Source organism: Salmo salar, chromosome ssa21 (genome assembly GCF_905237065.1).
Source record: "Salmo salar chromosome ssa21, Ssal_v3.1, whole genome shotgun sequence".
NCBI classification, from domain to species: Eukaryota; Metazoa; Chordata; class Actinopteri; order Salmoniformes; family Salmonidae; genus Salmo; species Salmo salar.
This window is the reverse complement of record NC_059462.1, coordinates 23529921-23549547: the sequence shown is the minus strand read 5'-3', so window position 1 is coordinate 23549547 and position 19627 is coordinate 23529921. Positions and strand designations below refer to the sequence as shown.

The window sequence follows — 19627 nt, the reverse complement described above, 5'->3', positions numbered from 1 at the left end:
CTGATGGTTCACAGTATCAAAGGCAGCAGATAGGTCTAGAAGGATGAGAGCAGAGGAGAGAGAGTTAGCTTTAGCAGTGCGGAGAGCCTCCGTGACACAGAGAAGAGCAGTCTCAGTTGAATGCCCAGTCTTGAAACCTGACTGATTAGGATCAAGAAGGTCATTCTGAGAGAGATAGCAAGAGAGCTGGCCAAGGACGGCACGTTCAAGAGTTTTGGAGAGAAAGGAAAGAAGGGATACTGGTCTGTAGTTGTTGACATCGGAGGGATCGAGTGTAGGTTTTTTTCAGAAGGGGTGCAACTCTCGCTCTCTTGAAGACGGAAGGGACGTAGCCAGCGGTCAAGGATGAGTTGATGAGCGAGGTGAGGTAGGGGAGAAGGTCTCCGGAAATGGTCTGGAGAAGAGAGGAGGGGATAGGGTCAAGTGGGCAGGTTGTTGGGCGGCCGGCCGTCACAAGACGCGAGATTTCATCTGGAGAGAGAGGGGAGAAAGAGGTCAAAGCACAGGGTAGGGCAGTGTGAGCAGGACCAGCGGTGTCGTTTGACTTAGCAAACGAGGATCGGATGTCGTCAACCTTCTTTTCAAAATGGTTGACGAAGTCATCCGCAGAGAGGGAGGAGGGGGGGGGGAGGGGGAGGAGGATTCAGGAGGGAGGAGAAGGTAGCAAAGAGCTTCCTAGGGTTAGAGGCAGATGCTTGGAGTTTAGAGTGGTAGAAAGTGGCTTTAGCAGCAGAGACAGAAGAGGAAAATGTAGAGAGGAGGGAGTGAAAGGATGCCAGGTCCGCAGGGGAGGCGAGTTTTCCTCCATTTCCGCTCGGCTGCCCGGAGCCCTGTTCTGTGAGCTCGCAGTGAGTCGTCGAGCCACGGAGCAGGAGGGGAGGATCGAGCCGGCCTGGAGGATAGGGGACAGAGGAAATCAAAGGATGCAGAGAGGGAGGAGAGGAGGGTTGAGGAGGCAGATTCAGGAGATAGGTTGGAGAAGGTTTGAGCAGAGGGAAGAGATGATAGGATGGAAGAGGAGAGAGTAGCGGGAGAGAGAGAGCGAAGGTTGGGACGGCGCAATACCATCCGAGTAGGGGCAGAGTGAGAAGTGTTGGATGAGAGCGAGAGGGAAAAGGATACAAGGTAGTGGTCGGAGACTTTGAGGGGAGTTGCAATGAGATTAGTGGAAGAACAGCATCTAGTAAAGATGAGGTCAAGCGTATTGCCTGCCTTGTGAGTAGGGGGGGAAGGTGAGAGGGTGAGGTCAAAAGAGGAGAGGAGTGGAAAGAAGGAGGCAGAGAGGAATGAGTCAAAGGTAGACGAGGGGAGGTTAAAGTCACCCAGAACTGTGAGAGGTGAGCCATCCTCAGGAAAGGAACTTATCAAGGCGTCAAGCTCATTGATGAACTCTCCAAGGGAACCTGGAGGGCGATAAATGATAAGGATGTTAAGCTTGAAAGGGCTGGTAACTGTGACAGCATGGAATTCAAATGAGGAGATAGACAGATGGGTCAGGGGAGAAAGAGAGAATGTCTACTTGGGAGAGATGAGTATTCCAGTGCCACCACCCCGCTGGCTCGATGCTCTATGGGTATGCGAGAACACGTAGGCAGACGAGGAGAGAGCAGTAGGAGTAGCAGTGTTATCTGTGGTAATCCATGTTTCCGTCAGCGCCAGGAAGTCTAGGGACTGGAGGGTAGCATAGGCTGAGATGAACTCAGCCTTGTTGGCCGCAGACCGGCAGTTCCAGAGGCTGCCGGAGACCTGGAACTCCACGTGGGTCGTGCGCGCTGGGACCACCAGGTTAGAGTGGCAGCGGCCACGCGGTGTGGAGCGTTTGTGTGGCCTGTGCAGAGGGGAGAGAACAGGGATAGACAGACACATAGTAGACAAGCTACAGAAGAGGCTACGCTAATGCAAAGGAGATTGGAATGACAAGTGGACTACACGTCTCGAATGTTCAGAAAGTTAAGCTTACGTTGCAAAAATCTTATTGACTAAAAATGACGAAAAATGATACAGTACTGCTGGCTGGTGGAGTAGGCTAGCTAGCAGTGGCTGCGTTGTTGACTTTGAATGTGTAGCTGGCAAGGTAACCTCGATAGTTTCAGTACTACACCTTGTCATGAAACAAAGCAACTTTGTAGCTAGCTAGCTAACATAACACTAATCAAGACGTTCCTTGTAATGTATTTAGTTTCTACAATGCTGCTCGTCGGTAATAGTTGGCTGGGTTAGGAAAAATGGTGTCGCGGGGGACGGAAATAGCTGGCTAGCTAACCTCGATGGCTGGCTAGCTGACCTCGGTAATTACTAAACTACACAATTATCAAGCAATGACAAAGACAACTAAGTAGCTAGCTAGCTAACACTGCACTAGTCAAATCGTTCCGTTGTAAAGTATTAGTATCTACAGCGCTGCTAGTCGGTAACGGTTGGCTAGCTAGCAGTGGGTTAATGATGACTAGGTGTGTTGACTAAGTCTGGCGCCGCGTCGCGGCTGGCTAGCTCACCTCGATAATTACTCAAACTACACAATTATCTTAGATACAGAGACAGCAAAGACAACTATGTAGCTGGCTAACTAACACTAACACCACACTAATCAAGTCGTTACGTTGTAATGTAATCGTTTCTACAGTGCTGCTAGTCGGTAGAAGTTGGCTAGCTAGCAGTGATGGCTAGCTAGCTAGCAGCTAGCAGTGTTGACTACGTTAGGAGGACTACGTTAGGAGGACGAAGATAGCTAGCCTCGATATTTACTCTAATTACTCTAAACTACACAATTATCTTTGATACAAAGACGGCTATGTAGCTAGCTAAGAAGAATTGCTCAGATCAAACAAATCAAGCCGTTGTAATGTAGTGAAGTGTAATATTACCTGTGGAGCGAAGCGTAGTGCGACTGCTCGCTCCAAACCGGAAGTAACCATGTTTATCTGCATTTATTCATGATTAAACTCACCTTGTGCACATGCTTCCTGACTCCTGGCGTATACTAACAGAATACTACCTCAAAACATGGAACCAGCAGAAGATAAAACCAGCTTCCAGACAATCAACGAACAGGGACATCTACTCCAACACCACCGCCTGGCGCAACTGGGTATGGCTATGGAGGAGGTCCTCCCCATTCTCTACTGTCTCGACACCACCAGAGAAGATCTTCATACCACTATCAGAGGGCCTTCTACCACGGCTTGTCACAGTGAGCCAATCCCCAGCCTACCCAGCAGTCCACCCAGGTCAGTGATGCCTGACTGTCCCTTCCGGAGAAGTGTGACGGTACTCCATCGAAATGCCCTGGCTTCCTACTCCAGTACTCCCTCTATTTCGCCCATCAGACGGGAGCACCCACCACCGAGAGGTCTAAGGTTGCCACAGTAATTTCCCTGCTGACTGGACCACGTTGGAGTGGGCTACGGCAGTCTGGGAGAGAGGAGAGGACGAGCTGGGTTCCTACGAGAGGTTCAGATACAGCCTGGAATCGAAACAGGGACTGTAGTGACACCTCTTACACTGAGATGCAGTGCCTTAGACCGCAGCACCATTTGGGAGCCCTCAAGAGCCCATTAAGGACTGGCAGTGAACAGTTTTTTCTCAGCAAAGAAGCTTGCCACGAGGGGGTTCGAACCCATGGTTAAAGCACACTATCAATGTCAAGTCATCCGCTTTAGCAATGTGTGCATCCCAGAAGCAATGCTATTTGGCAATAATGGTACTTCACTGCTATTTGATAAGTCCATAAGGTTCTTTTATTTTTATTTTACAATGTACGATAAACTTACATGTTGTAAGGACATCATTTATATATTTTTTTACATAAAAGCACATGGATATGTGTGAAACAGATAAGCAAAAATGTGGGATTTTGTCATATATGCGAAAATGTTGTCTAATACTAGTAGCCTAGTCAAGGACGTATCAATGCAATATTGACACAACATTTTGTTACAGACCAACAGAACAAAAGTTAACCTCGAATTTGTAGGTTTAAATGATCCCTCTGGTAGCCAGGGTTGAACTATTTTAAGAAATGCCATTGGTTGGTGGATATAATGCCTAAGATCTTTGATAGGCTGATGAGGAATTTGTTACGGGAAATAATCACTGTCAGCTGAGGTTAGTGTAGGGCTAACATGTAGCCTTCCAGGTCATGTGATGGGACCAGCTACATTGTGAGTGGTTGAAAAAGTACCCCCATTTTCATACTTGAGTAAAAGTAAAGATAGAAAGTGATTCAAGTAAAAGTCACCAAGTAAAATACTACTTGAGTAAAAGTTTTAAAGTATTTGGTTGTAAATATACTTAAGCATCAAAAGTAAATGTAATTCTAAAAATATACCTAAGCATCATTTTAAATTGCTCATATTAAGCAAACCAGACGGCACAATTTATGTTTTTTAAATTTATGGATAGCCAGGGGCACACTCCAACCCTCAGACATCATTTACAAACAAAGCATGTGTGTTCTCTTGATAAGTGTGTGAATTGGACAATTTTCCAATCCTGCTAAGCATTCAAAATATAAGTACTTTTGGGTGTCAGGGAAAATGTATGGAGTAAAAAGTAAAGTGAAAGTAGTCCAAAATTTAAGTAGTAAAGTACAGATACCCCAAAAAACGATTTAAGTAGCACTTTAAAGTATTTTTACTTAAGTACCTCACACCACTGTAGAATGTAGCATTCTATCACGTGCAAGTAAATTTACGATTTTAATTGGCTGATGCATATCGCCAGTGACATCATCATACAGTAAACTCTCCTTAGCGTCATTTATGACGTCATCAACGAAGCATTTCACATAATGATAGACAGAAACATTTCCACATCGCATGCAAATAACAGAAAGGTTAGATGTTGTAATTGTAATAATGTGCCTGCCCCTCCCCAGGTATCGTGTCGTTGATCTCCCTGGTGGTCCTGTCCTACGACCGCTACAGCACCCTGACCCTGTACAACAAGCGTGGTCCTGACTACCGCAAGCCCCTGCTGGCTGTGGGGGGCTCCTGGCTCTACTCCATATTCTGGACGGTGCCCCCCCTGCTGGGCTGGAGTAGCTACGACTTGGAGGGGGCCGGCACCAGCTGCTCTGTGTCATGGACCCTGAGGACGGCTCAGTCCCACGCCTACATCATCTGTCTGTTCATCTTCTGTCTGGGTCTGCCCATCGTCATCATGGTCTACTGCTACTTTCGGCTGCTGTGGGCCGTCAAACAGGTGTGGGTGGGGGGTGTGGTAAGGGCGGTAGGGTGGGGTAGAGGGGAGTGTGTGTGTACAAGTTGGGGAGACCTTCAAATTGAATTGAATCTGGCTCCCTGTAGAGATCAATATCAGAACTCTGATCAAAACTTAACTAAACCCGTATTATGTTTTAATCAAGATGTACGCCATGCATCTGCACATGCATGTTGTTTGGGGTGGTGAATTAACGCCAAGATCAGCCCCTAGAAAACCCAGTGAGTCTGGAGGAGGTGGTTTCAACCTTGTCATTTTATCCACCATTTCTTTGTGTTTCTTCATTTACAATCAAAATAGCAGTTTGGCTTGAGTTCAGGACCCTCCAAGAACAAATCTCTGAGGGGTTTCATGTTGCCAAAACACATTTTCAAGTGAAGCTGCAACGGTGTGTAAATATTCCCCCAGCCAGCGTGTGTAAACGATGTGTGATGGTTTGGTTTAGGACCTTTCTCAGTCCACTACTTTGAGGTGTTTAAATCTTTTTCACCCTAAGTGTCTACCTCTAAGTGTTCACCCCTCAGATTTATAAATCAAAAGAGGACCATTGCACTCCCCCAAAAGTTTGGTTGGTGCGTAAAACATGTGAATCCAGATAAGCAGTAAAGTGTTACGGGTCCGCACTCACAAAGATGTTGTGTAAAGCTCACCTCATCGGGATTAGCGTACACAGACATTTTGGCCTTCTTCAGTGTGTAGGTTCACACACTTCTCTTCCTCTTCCCTCCTTCTCCCTTCCAATTTGTCTCTCTTTTACGTGCTTCTGTTATAATTGAACTCTGCATTGTTGAGGAAGAGCTTGTAAGTCAACGTTTCACTGTATGGTTTACACTTTGATATGATTTAAACCGAAACGTCTGTGTATGCTATCCTGATGGAGACCCATCACACTTTATTCCCCTTCAGATAGAATCAGGACCAGGAGTGAGTGAATGAGTGTGTTAGCTGAGTGCTGGCTGGATTACCCAATGCAAATCTGTTTAGTGGGATTTCACTGAGTCCTGGACTCACAATCAGCAGCTTTCACAAAGCCCTAAACCACTCCGAGTGAGCGCAGGGAAATGTCCTGAGAAACATGTGAGCATGTATATGCATGAATGCACACTATATATGCACACTTACACATACAGATTATGGGGTTATTTTGTTGTGTGTGTTAGCTACTGACCCCTCTAATCCCAAATCTAAATAATCCCTTTCTTCTGTTGGGACTCCCCTGATAAGAATAAGCAGCTTTCACTAAATGTGTCTTGCAGCATCCCCATGAAGCGCCAGAGTCAGCTGCCGTGCACGGTGTCAAGAACTGACCAATCGACAATGAATACAGTCCACCACTGTTTTGCTATTAGAGCTGTATTTACGTTGCCTGACAACTCATCACACATTTAGTTATGCTGCCCTGTCGATCGCTCCATACATTAGTTTGAACCTGTCATCTTTGAAGCCATCGGTTTCTGGGACCATTTAGAATGGTCAGAATGTGTTCGCATTCTCAGAGCAAATCCAGACTCATCGTGGAGAAGAAAACGTTAGTGGGTGTGGCATTTGACCTGAGCGATGTGGATCGGTAGCCAGGCAAGTTTTTACGACCGAATTGGGACAGACTTATGAAGACAGCCCCAGTGCCCAACCCCTCAGATCCCCATAGTAATTCAGCAATTCAGACAAGTAGGATTAGTGAGTGGTCCCAATAGCCCACTTACATTTAAGCGTGCTAGAAGGTCCAAGTCAGGGCAACGAGAAATCCAAATTCAGCAGATGAATCTGCAAAAATGGCATGCGACTCAAGGCACAGATACATGTGATAATTAAACCTTGCCTGGGAGACCAAAATGCCTTCGGCATTAGCTCAAAAGGTTAACACAGAGTTCGAGTGTTGGCGCAACAGGGTGGAGAGAGGATCAGTGCCTTAGTCCTCTAGAATGGAGGGAGGAGTATGGACTCTCTCCCTATCTGCTGTCCCCTGATAGGGAGGGTGGGGGAGATGAATGGAGCGTCAGTTGTCTCATGGCTGAAATGGAAGGTTAGCGTCTCAAAATGGATGGACTGATTATCACTGGCTCTCTGTGGGTTTGGAGAGAGGCCCTCAGGCAGAACAATGAACGTACACTGCAGGGATGTGAGTGAGAGAGAGACAGACTATTCCCTCTCGAATATAAGCATTTATCAAACATCCAGAGTGTGTGTGATGTCCAGGGGGTTGAGAATATAAATACAGCAAACAGGTACATTTCTGTTTGGGCAAAAGGACTATTATATTCTCTCCCTGGGGTGACGAAACATACCGTCTCCTCCCCTCACTCACTCTCTCCTTTCATCTCACCTGTCTCTAGGTGGGTAAGATACGTAGGACAGCGGCGCGGCGGAGAGAGTACCACATCCTGTTCATGGTGCTGACTACGGTGGTGTGCTATATATTGTGCTGGATGCCCTACGGCGTGGTGGCCATGATGGCGACGTTTGGCCGGCCCGGCATCATCACCCCCGTGGCCGCCGTGGTGCCCTCGCTCCTGGCCAAGAGCAGCACTGTCATCAACCCTCTCATCTACATCCTCATGAACAAACAGGTTAGTCGGGGGGGTAGTGTGTGTTTCTTGTCAGTAATCGGAGGTTGGGATGTCAATAATATGGCTTTGAAAGACAATGTTCTCGATTGCATTCACTGTTTTCGCTGCACATGTCGCTTCAATCGGAAATGGCATTGCCGACAGCAATCCACGGATTGAATCCCGACCTAAGTATTGATAACTCTGGAGAGATCTTTTGTACACGTACAATGCTTTTATTTACATGGTAACAATAAATTAACAATTTCATTGTATACAAACAGTCAACTTAAATACCTATTCAAATTTAATAAAGAAACCTGCAATGACAAATCAAAAGGAAAAACGTAGTTCTAAAAAAACATTGTGACAGAAGAAGAAGAGTACAGAGCGACTGTGGAGGAGGGATCAAGTTAAGCAGTGATCTCCAAAACTAACTGTTTTCTCTTTGTTATTTCTGTGCTGAACACAATGCACCTGGCGTGTCCATCCTTACCACAGAGAATGATAAAAGGACTCTAGTTCCCAAAAGCCTATTTTAGCATGGGCAGCACCATCGAAAGATGTCCTCATTTTGAAGTAGTCAACTGGGTGGTACTTCCTATGGGTTAAGGAAGATCACATAATTCCATCCAGGTCATCAGGAGGCAATCAGCAAATTAATTATACTTGCGAACAAACATTCCATATCTGCAGGTGGCTGTAAAATCGCCAACCTTGGCTTTATATCTGTTCAAACAACACACTATAGGTGGCAGTTTTCACCCTTACAGTTTGTATACCAACTCAAATGGATATGGCCTCAATGACGCCGCCTGTGTGCTCAGACGCCATAATGGGATAGATACAAAGAAGCGTCCTCTATCATTCTCTATGGTCCATACAGACACATTGGTCATCTTTATCCTATAACGCCCCTCTGAAGGGAACATATAGCACCTTAAAAATACCTGCTATAAGAAACATATCCACCCACTAACCGACACACACCAGCACAAATTACATTTGGCACAGTATCAAGATTTCAATGCCTTAGCCAAAGGCATTGCATTTGATCAAGAAGTGCTTCTACGGAACTAATAATTGCTGCTCTCGTTTCCAGCCGGATAAAATTTCCCTACGCACACAATATACACTTGCACAACGCTGGTAGAAAAATCGTATATTTTTCCAGCATGGTCTTTTTTTACGTGTCTTTTTGTACAGAAAAGTACAGAGTAAAGCACAGTACAGACAACTTTTTAGTTGTATGGTTTGTATTCTTTTTTTGTTGTACTGTTTGTGTATCATCGTTGTAATTAAAATGTGTGACTGTCCTTGTCCATCAGTGTTTTGTTACTTGTCATGTCTTGTGGACCCCAGGAAGAGTAGCTGCTGCTTCTGCAAACGCTAATTGGGATCCAGACAAGTACACATACATGGACAGTTTAAGACTCTTATCCTTGCTCCGGATAGATTTGCATGCTCTGTGCATTGGAATATAAACAAAGTTATAATATCTTTTTTTTGTTGCACTGTCAATGTGTCAATCACAAAACGTAACAATTCCATTTAATGATTTGAACACTTTAATAATAATGCATGGACATGAATCAGAGACGACACTTATGATAGTCGTGTGAGTCCATTCCAGACAGTTTCATCAAAGCCCCCCTCTGTTTCCCTTTGTTAGATCTCTCAGTGAGAGGTGGGCCTTGGGAAATTATTTGACGCAGCGGTGTGTCTGGCTCCTTCAAGCCATGTGTTAATGAGATGGCAGATGTGGCTCAAAATATTTTGCTTGCCTGGCGTGCCGGTGTAACAGTTATTCCGAACCATGCTTGTCTGCTGAGTAACCTTGCCTAAAACCTCAAATACTTGCGTTGGCTCCCCAAGCTAATGGTCTGTCACACCGGTTGGGACGGGTTTGCACTGTTAACACTAGGTCATTCATCCTAGGTAGCTCAATCGCATTTAAAAACGGCTCCAACTCTGAATGGTATTCCTGTTCAGTCTCTCTTCACTCATCTATCACTTGATTACAACAACAATCTCTTCAGCAGATGCCTCTTTATTCCAAGCAGCGTTTGACTACCATGTTTACGAACGGATCAATTTGTTTCCTCAACCCTGGTTAAGTACTGTTCCTGGAGCAAGGGCACAGCAACACTTTCCTGAATATCACAACGCAAAACAAACAAACAAACAAACCATGCACACACAAATCTCTTCTTTGAATTATGTCACTATGGCTGCCAATGTCAACCCCTCCCAGTTGTCCTTACCCAGGGAATGGTCACCATCTGGCCATTACAGAAAGGACTACAGTGGCCGTGATGGCAGATCTGATTGACAACAAGTGCATGATCTGTTTGGTCTTATAGGAGGCTCAGCTTCGGATAAAGGTGAAGCTTAGTAGTTGTAAGCGGATTTGTGGTTGGAAAGAACAGCCTCCGCTGTCCATTCTAGCATGACCAGATAGTGATCCCATAGAATATATAGCAATATAGGATCTCTATGAGTGATCCCCCTCTCCTCTCACACACAATAGCTAGCTGAAACACACTGCAGGCAGGTCTGGCACAGAGTCAGGAAGGAAGACATTAAAGCCGGACAAAGAATGAGTCTGGAAATATTACCGCTTCAAATCCCTGCCATAATAAGGAAAGGTCTCCGGCAGCGCACCGTGGCAGTCTGCTGCAAGCCCAGGCAAAAGAGTACTTTCAGAACAATATTGGAGGATTCAGTCAAAATGAGAACGGTAAAGAAATAGGGAATGGTAGGCTTAAGTAACTAGACCATGCTCTGCTGAATGCCACAAACCATATCAGCGTGACATGCCTGGGAGGCAGTCCAGCTACTGAGCCCTGCGGACTGAAACCCTTGACTATCTAGGGCACATATTCTGTGTACAGATGTAGGATCTTAATTTGATCACCCTGTTGAAGGAGAGCTGTCCTGAAATGCAGGACATTTAAAACTTGTAATGTATTTGAGGTTTACAAAAAGCTTCTGAAGTTTGTAGTTTTCACTTTGAAATTTCAACCCCTACAAAAAAAGTCAAGTTATTATAATCCACATAATAAATCCACATTTCCCGTTGTGCAGGATTATTTTCCTGCTGTAGCAAACTGGCTCAAATTAAGATCCTACATCTGTAGTGTGCTCATAGATTTAACTGTCCTAGGGAGAGGTTTGGCCTTGACAGTGGGAGGTGTGGTGTGATTACATTTATTTAAAAGAGGCAGATCAGTCATCGTAGTAGTTACAGCTGCTTTTAAAAGAGACGTCAGAGAGAGGGTGTTGGTTCAATTCCCTTTTGGCATGGGGTGGACACTGGAAAGTAAGGGAGTTTGACTAGTGACCTCTCCTACCCCTGCCCACCACTAACAGAACACCGGACGGTTTGAGCAACACTATGAGGTGACTAACAGCTTTCCTTAAATCTTAACTATTAAACAATTAAATCAGCAATAAAAAACCACAACAATGACACTGCAGTTACATGGTTATCATACAGTATGTGTAAGGTCAGTCTTTGGGTGTTTTGAAAGGCGACCCAGTGTTCGGTTGGCTACTAGGCACAGGGTTACAGCTGTTGTAAGAATGCTTTGTGAGTCCTCTCTTACCCCCTAACTCCTATCCGCTAGCCTAGCATCCGTTGGTGTTCACAAATCTTAAAAAGGACATCATTGTATTGGATTAGGCCAAAGAATGGGCAACCAAAGGGTTTTCCAGGGTTTGGTACCCAACTATCCACCAGACACAGAACTGTGCATGCCCTTGAAGTGGCAACCAGTCAGCCAGTCTTAAAGAGCTAAGTGGGAGTATGACAATCTCTTTATGAGTTGGCAAGTGGTCCAGTACAGCTTGGGAGATGAGAAAAGAAGAGAAAAGAGTGATTGGGCATAAAGCGCAGCAGCAGCATCAACAGCAATCAAAACCCTGATGACAACACCACCATCAAATAAGAGTAGAGGACATTTAAGGAATGTTGAACACAGAGAAATGTGTGATCGTTGTAGATTAAAAAAAACACAATGTACCATCTTGATTAGGTAATACTGAGGTGATGAGTGTTTGGTGTAGTTCCAGCATGTCTGTATTGAGATACATGTACCTGTATGTATGAGCATGTGTCCTGTATTGTCATTGAAGTGGTACATTTTTAATTAAAGTTCAAGTTTTTGTTACGGGTTGTCAGGAGTGTGTGGCTGGTGTATGCCGAGTTTGTACATGTTCAGAAGTGTGTGTTTGGTATGGACGTGTTTTCAGACATTCAGTGCAGACCACTGCTCATTTTCTCAAAGATTAATTTACCACCCCATGAGAGCCATTAAAAAAACATTTTTTTTAAATAATAAAAACACCCACCATTAAAAAACTGTGGACTGTCCTTTAAGTCATTTTAAGGAAGAAGAGCAACCAGAGCTCTAGAAAAACAACACTTCACAACAGCAAAACACATTAAGATATACAGTACCAGTCAAAAGTTTGGACACACATACTCATTCAATGGTTTTTCTTTATAATAAACATTTTCTACATTGTAGAATAATAGTGAAAACATCAAAACTACAAAATAACACATATGGAATCATGTAGAAACCAAAAAAAGTGTTAAACAAATCTAAATATATTTTATATTTGAGAGTCAAAGTAGCCACCCTTTGCCTTAATGACAGCTTTGCACACTGTCGGTATTCTCTCAACCAGCTTCATGGGGTAGTCACCTGGAATGCTTTTCCAACAGTCTTGACGGAATTCCCACATATGCTGAGCTCTTGTTGGCTGCTTTTTCTTCACTCTGCGGTCCAACTCATCCCAAACCATCTCATTTGGGTTGAGGTCGGGTGATTGTGGAGGCCAGGTCATCTGATGCAGCACTCCATCACTCTCCTTCTTGGTCAAATAGCCCTTACACAGCCTGGAGGTGAGTTGGGTCATTGTCCTGTTGAAAAACAAAAGATTACTCCCACTAAGCGCAAGTCAGATGGGATGGTGTATTGCTGCAGAATGCTGTGGTAGCCATGCTGGTTAAGTGTGCCTTGAATTCTAAATAAATCACAGACAGTGTCACCAGCAAAGCACCCCCACACCATCACACCTCCTCCTCCATGCTTCACGGTGGGAACCATACATGTGGAGATCATCAGTTCACCTACTCTGCGTCTCACAGTGGTTGGAACCAAAAATCTCAAATTTGGACACCAAAGAACAGATTTCCACCAGTCTAATGTCCATTGCTCGTCTTTCTTGGCCCAAGCAAGTCTTCTTATTATTGGTGTCCTTTAGTAGTGGTTTCTTCGTCCATGAAGGCCTGATTCACGCAGTCTCCTCTGAACATTTGATGTGGAGATGTGTCTGTTACTTGAACTCTGAAGCATTTATTTGGGCTCCAATTTCTGAGGCTGGTAACGCTAATGAACTTATCCTCTGCAGTAGAGGTAACTCTGGGTCTTCCTTTCCTGTGGCGGTCCTCATGAGAGCCAACTTCATCATAGCACTTGATGGTTTTTGCGACTGCACTCGAAGACATTTTCAAAGTTCTTGAAATTTTACGGATTGACTGACCTTCATGTCTTAAAGTAATGGACTGTCGTTTCTCTTTGCTTATTTGAGCTGTTCTTGCCATAATATGGACTTGGTCTTTTACCAAATAGGGCCATCTTCTGTATACCACCCCTACCTTGTCTGAAAACACAACACAAACACATTAAGGAGGAGAGAAATTCCACTAATTAACTTTTAACAAGGCACACCTGTTAATTGAAATGCATTCCAGGTGACTACCTCATGAAGCTGGTTGAGAGAATGCCAAGAGTGTGCAAAGAAGAATCTCAAATATAAAATATACATTTTTTGGTTACTACATGATTTAATGTGTTATTTCATAGTTTTGATGTCTTCAGTATTATTCTACAATGTAGAAAATAGTATAAATAAAGAAGAACCCTGCAATGAGTAGTTGAGTCCAACTTTTGACTGGTACTGTATATAAAAAAAACGAATCTAATAACACTAATCTATTGCTACACTATGCAGCTCTCCTCTCTTCCAGCTCAGCAATGGCAGAGATCGGGAGATACAGTCACTTCAGGCCGTCTTGGGTCCATTATCCTCTAAGGAAGGCTGGGTTTCACCCCGTCTGGGTTCTGTTCAAAAGTTCTGACATAAATGTAGTTATACTAGACCTTCACCCTCCGGTTTGATCCCATCCCACAGAGGGGCTATGGCTTGGGTTCTCCACTGTTCTACGTGGTTCCCTCCGGGTTCCCCCAGAGGTCAGAGGGTTATTATTGCACCGTTTTCCCATAGTCCTGTGGGGTTGTGGTGGTTCCACGTGTGGCTTCTTTTAAGGGTCACAGTTCATAAGTTGATAGTTCAGAGGTCACAGTTGACGGTGCTGAAGCCAGGGAGGGTGACGCGGCCCTTCCTCTTCAGGTCTCGCTCGGGGCCTGTGTTGATGCGCTGCACCAGGCTCTTCTCGTAAAGCAGAGGGTGGTACGCCCCAAGGGTGCAGGCTGCGTCGTAGTAGCGCTCGTGGTAGTGGCACAGGTCTGTCTGTCGCAGCGAGGGGATGTACTCGTACACGTGGACCTTTTCGCACAGCGCCATCATCAGAAGGATACCTGTCATTAGAACGACAAGGTAGAGAAAAAGGGGTTAGAGAGTCTAGCGTAGTGGTTCTCAACTGGTTTTTCCTCGGGACCCAAATTGAAGCAGGTTGTCTCAATACTGTGCCAATTTTTTCCTTGTTATTCCTACACACTTTCTACCTGTTAGTTGTTTAAATTCAGACATGTTCTTTTCATCACACTTTTTTTACATTAAAAATAAGATCTACACTGAGTGTACCAAACATTATGAACACCTGCTCTTTCAATGACAGTGACCAGGTGAATCCAGGTGAAAGCTATGATTCCTTATTGATGTCACTTGATAAATCCACTTCAATCAGTGTAGATGAAGGGGAGGAGACAGGTTAAAAAAAATGTAAACCTTGAGACAATTGAGACATGGATTGTGTATGTGTGGCATTCAGAGGGTGAATGGGCAAGACAAAAGATTTAAGTGCCTTTGAATGGGGTATGGTAGTAGGTGCCAGTCGCACCGGTTTGAGTGTGTCAAGAACTGCAACGCTGCTGGGTTTGCAACACTGAACAGTTTCTCATGTGTATCAAGAATGGTCCACCACCCAAAGGACATCCAGCCAACTTGACACAACGGTGGGAAGAATTGGAGTCAACACCTTGAAAAGTCCATGCCTGACGATTTGAGGCTGTTCTGAGAGAAAAAGGGGAGCAACTCAATATTAGGAAGGTGTTCTTAATGTTTTGTACACTCATAATACACACACACACACACACACACACACACACACACACACACACACACACACACACACACACACACTGGTCCAGTACAGACAGTTGAGAACCACTGGTCCAGTACAGACAGTTGAGAACCACTGGTCCAGTACAGACAGTTGAGAACCACTGGTCCAGTACAGACAGTTGAGAACCACTGGTCCAGTATAGACAGTTGAGAACCACTGGTCCAGTATAGACAGTTGAGAACCACTGGTCCAGTATAGACAGTTGAGAACCACTGGTCCAGTACAGACAGTTGAGAACCACTGGTCCAGTATAGACAGTTGAGAACCACTGGTCCAGTACAGACAGTTGAGAACCACTGGTCCAGTACAGACAGTTGAGAACCACTGGTCCAGTACAGACAGTTGAGAACCACTGGTCCAGTACAGACAGTTGAGAACCACTGGTCCAGTACAGACAGTTGAGAACCACTGGTCCAGTACAGACAGTTGAGAACCACTGGTCCAGTATAGACAGTTGAGAACCACTGGTCTAGTATAGACAGTTGAGAACCACTGGTCCAGTACAGACAGTTGAGAACCACTGGTCTAGTACAGACAGTTGAGAACCACTGGTCTAGTACAGACAGTTGAGAACCACTGGTCTAGTACAGACAGTTGAGAACCACTGGTCCACCTCTATGCAGACGACAACATTCTGTGTACTTCTGGCCCTTCTTTGGACACTGTGTTAACTACCCTTCAGACGAGCTTCAATGCCATACAACTCTCCTTCCATGGCCTCCAACTGCTCTTAAATACAGGTAAAAGTAAATGCATGCTCTTCAACCGATCGCTGCCTGCACCTGCCCGCCCGTCCAGTATCACTACTCTGGACGGTTCTGACTTAGAATATGTGGACAACTACAAATACCTAGGTGTCTGGTTAGACTGTAAACTCTCCTTCCAGACTCACATCAAACATCTCCAATCCAAAGTTAAATCTAGAATTGGCTTCCTATTTCACAACAAAGCATCCTTCACTCATGCTGCCAAACATACCCTCGTAAAACTGACCATCCTACCGATCCTCGACTTCGGCGATGTCATTTACAAAATAGCCTCCAATACCCTACTCAATAAATTGGATGCAGTCTATCACAGTGCCATCCGTTTTGTCACCAAAGCCCCATATACTACCCACCACTGCGACCTGTACGCTCTCGTTGGCTGGCCCTCGCTTCATACTCGTCGCCAAACCCACTGGCTCCAGGTCATCTACAAGACCCTGCTAGGTAAAGTCCCCCTTTATCTCAGCTCACTGGTCACCATAGCAGCACCCACCTGTAGCACGCGCTCCAGCAGATATATCTCTCTGGTCACCCCGAAGCCAATTCCTCCTTCGGCCGCCTCTCCTTCAAGTTCTCTGCTGCCAATGACTGGAACGAACTACAAAAATCTCTAAAACTGGAAACACTCATCTCCCTCACTAGCTTTAAGCACCAGCTGTCAGAGCAGCTCACAGATTACTGCACCTGTACATAGCCCATCTATAATTTAGCCCAAACAACTACCTCTTCCCCTACTGTATTTATTTATTTTGCTCCTTTGCATCCCATTATTTCTATTTCTACTTTGCACTTTCTTCCACTACAAATCTACCATTTCAGTGTTTTACTTGCTTTATTGTATTTACTTCGCCACCATGGCCTTTTTTGCCTTTACCTCCCTTATCTCACCTCATTTGCTCACTTTGTATATAGACTTATTTTTCTACTATATTATTGACTGTATGTTTGTTTTACTCCATGTGTAACTCTGTGTTGTTGTATGTGTCAAACTGCTTTGCTTTATCTTGGCCAGGTCGCAATTGTAAATGAGAACTTGTTCTCAACTTGCCTACCTGGTTAAATAAAGGTGAAATAAAATAAAATAAATCAATAAATAAATATACACTCACGCATACGAGTTATACATTCCACAAAACACGCAATCCTTACATTGAATTATGTGATTATGAAGTTGCCTGGTATCCAAGCTCTGTTGCACTATTGTTTCTCTTAACTATAGTAAAACAGAACATGCATTCAGTTAGGATACCAACCAATTATGAACCACCCAGTACACAATGTTTACATAAATACACATCCAAACACAACATACAGAGACTAACCATGTGCCTCTCACACATAAACACCCTAAATTCACCCCCAAATCCATTCTTGTTCACACACACACACACACACACACATACCCTGCAAAAACATCTGTTTACACCCTCTCTGTGCTCTGCAAGTAGCAGCTTCTTTTCCCACTCTACCGCCCCTCCAAAATAATGTACACTCAGTTATTTGGAAATGTTTCAACCACAAAAGGGTCTTCATCAAAGTTTAGAGTAAACATTGCTAAAGGAACTACAGGACCATCTAAACAGTGAACGGGTACTCTGCCTCCCTGATGTACACTATGTTATCTCTCAGTGGGTCAGTCAACCATGAGAAATAGGGATACAGGAAGAGAGAGCCGAGTTGACATAATGTGCATGGCTCTGGGGGCAGCTGTGTTAGTGTGATGTACTACTGTATGTAGCATGTTTAATGGCCTGTGAGGTCACACTAAACATGGCAAGAACACGCTACTCTGCTGATGAACTGAAGTCATTACAGGGCCATTCCCTCGCTACCACCTCACTTCCTGTTTACCTTTGTGACATCAGAGAAATGTGACAGGTCAAACTCAGGGAATGGATACATTTGTCCAACCTCTCAAAGGAGACTGAACACGAGTGTGTGTGTGTGTTGTTATAGACAATCAAGCGAGGCGGCCACCAAATAATAAGTGCAGTTGAAGTGTGAAAACGTTATTGACCAAGAATGGAATTGACGTCATATTAGCACTCCTGAATGACCCTGTTCATACAACCCAGAGATAGCAGGCTAGAGCCTATAGAATCATCAGCTACCATGGTAACATGGAACAATACCGCCAGATAAATAAATGTATGAATGCTAGTTTGCGCATGCGACCAATTAGCGAAAAGAGAACATGGATAATGATGTTTTCGCTTGTCTTTGCTGTAGCAACACCTTCCACATGCAGGTTTTATGCTACCACCAAGCAGTAAATACAAACAGCCTTTTCCTCCACCTCTTCCTTTTGTATTCCTCACCCCATTCTTCAATTTCTGCCCTATAATCTCTCCCTCCTCCCTCCCCTCAGTTCTACAGGTGTTTCCTGATCCTGATCCGGTGCGACCGGCCCTCCGTGGAGAACGGCCAATCCTCCATGCCCTCCAAGACCACCGCCATCCAGCTTAGCCGCCGTGTCTACAGCAACACGGTGGCATGCACCGCCCGGATCTCCACGGGTATCCAGAACCATGGCTGCAGCACCCCGGCCACCGAGCACACCAACCCGCCCGAGGTCACTCTCTCATGAGCGGGCACGCCGGGAAGGCCTGGTGGATGTTGATGCACGGCTCAGCTAGCTAGCTACTGTACTGTGCCGACCAATAGGCTCCAAGGCCCATGCTCTCCTCCGCTCCAGCCCAACCCCTTCCATTTATTTACTGACTGCTGTGTTAATCTATATGTAGGAGTGAAATTGTGCATGCAAGAGAAAGTACATTTCTGTGTATGTATACTGGGGGGGGGGCTGTAGAGTGAGCATGTGTGCTGCATTCAAAGGGGAGAGAGGGTGTGTGTGGTTATGAACTGTGTACCATTTGATCTCACTCGGCCTGTTCTCTCTGGCTCAGTCTGCTTGTCTCTGTGTAGGTGTAAAAACCATTGCTCGATACACTTGCTTCTTTTCTAAATACACCGCACTGCCCAAGTGAAACGGTGTATCTCTGTCACATTTCACCTTCACCCCCCTCCCCAACACACAAACCTACCCCACCTCTCTAAACACACACACACACACACCCAGCCAGTGGTTACGCTACTCCCAGCCTCTGTGCTGTCCTGACTGTGAAGACGGATGAGAAGGTCTGTGGCTGCATCTCAAATCGCACCCTATTCCCCAACGTAGTGCACTACATAGGGCACAGGAAAGAAGGGTAATAGGGTGCGATTTGAGATGCAGCCACTGACTGGTGCAATAAGCTATGGGATGTCCAGTAAAGAGCTGATAATGACTATGAAAGTTCATCAAGAGAACAAATACTGAGCAGTACAGCTCTGAAGGATTCTGGTACACTGGTGACTGTGGGTGATCTCAGACTGAAGCTCTGATCTTGGACTTTTCTATTGTGGAACTACATGGATCTCACAGATTGAGAATGGGACTTTTGCCAGCATTTTGTTTGGGGAGAAGTGGCTTTGAACTCATGTGTGATGTTTGGGGTACCTACCACCCCCCCCCCACCCCGACAACTCCCCCTTCATCAGAACCTCTACAAAGAAAGCGCTGAATTCAGTCTAACACATCTCTGTGTTTCTCTTGTGTGATTTTTAATTTCACTGGTCTACTGAGCAATTGAAAAATACTTACTTATAATATTATAATTACACAAACAATTTGTAATATCACACTGCAATACACCACCACACTTTATTATTAGGGA

General features: G+C 44.9%; 2 protein-coding genes across 3 annotated transcripts in view; one reads left to right on the top strand and one right to left on the bottom strand.

Annotated features, from left to right (window-relative positions):
* tmtops2b (teleost multiple tissue opsin 2b) overlaps positions 1-18727 on the top strand; it is a 36236-nt gene extending 17509 nt beyond the window's left edge. The window contains exons 2-4 of the mRNA XM_014164588.2: positions 4877-5202; positions 7554-7787; positions 18280-18727. Of these exons, the coding sequence (XP_014020063.2) occupies positions 4877-5202; positions 7554-7787; positions 18280-18498 (779 nt within the window). The 3' untranslated portion in view covers positions 18499-18727. The remainder of the gene's footprint in view (positions 1-4876; positions 5203-7553; positions 7788-18279) is intronic.
* The window catches only part of LOC106581977 (beta-galactoside alpha-2,6-sialyltransferase 2), a 59719-nt gene continuing 53703 nt past the window's right edge, over positions 13612-19627 (bottom strand). The window contains exon 7 of one of the 2 annotated variants that reach the window (XM_014164587.2): positions 13612-14377. In XM_014164587.2, the coding sequence (XP_014020062.1) occupies positions 14130-14377 (248 nt within the window). In that variant the 3' untranslated portion in view covers positions 13612-14129. The remainder of the gene's footprint in view (positions 14378-19627) is intronic. The other variant, XM_014164585.2, reaches the window with a different exon arrangement.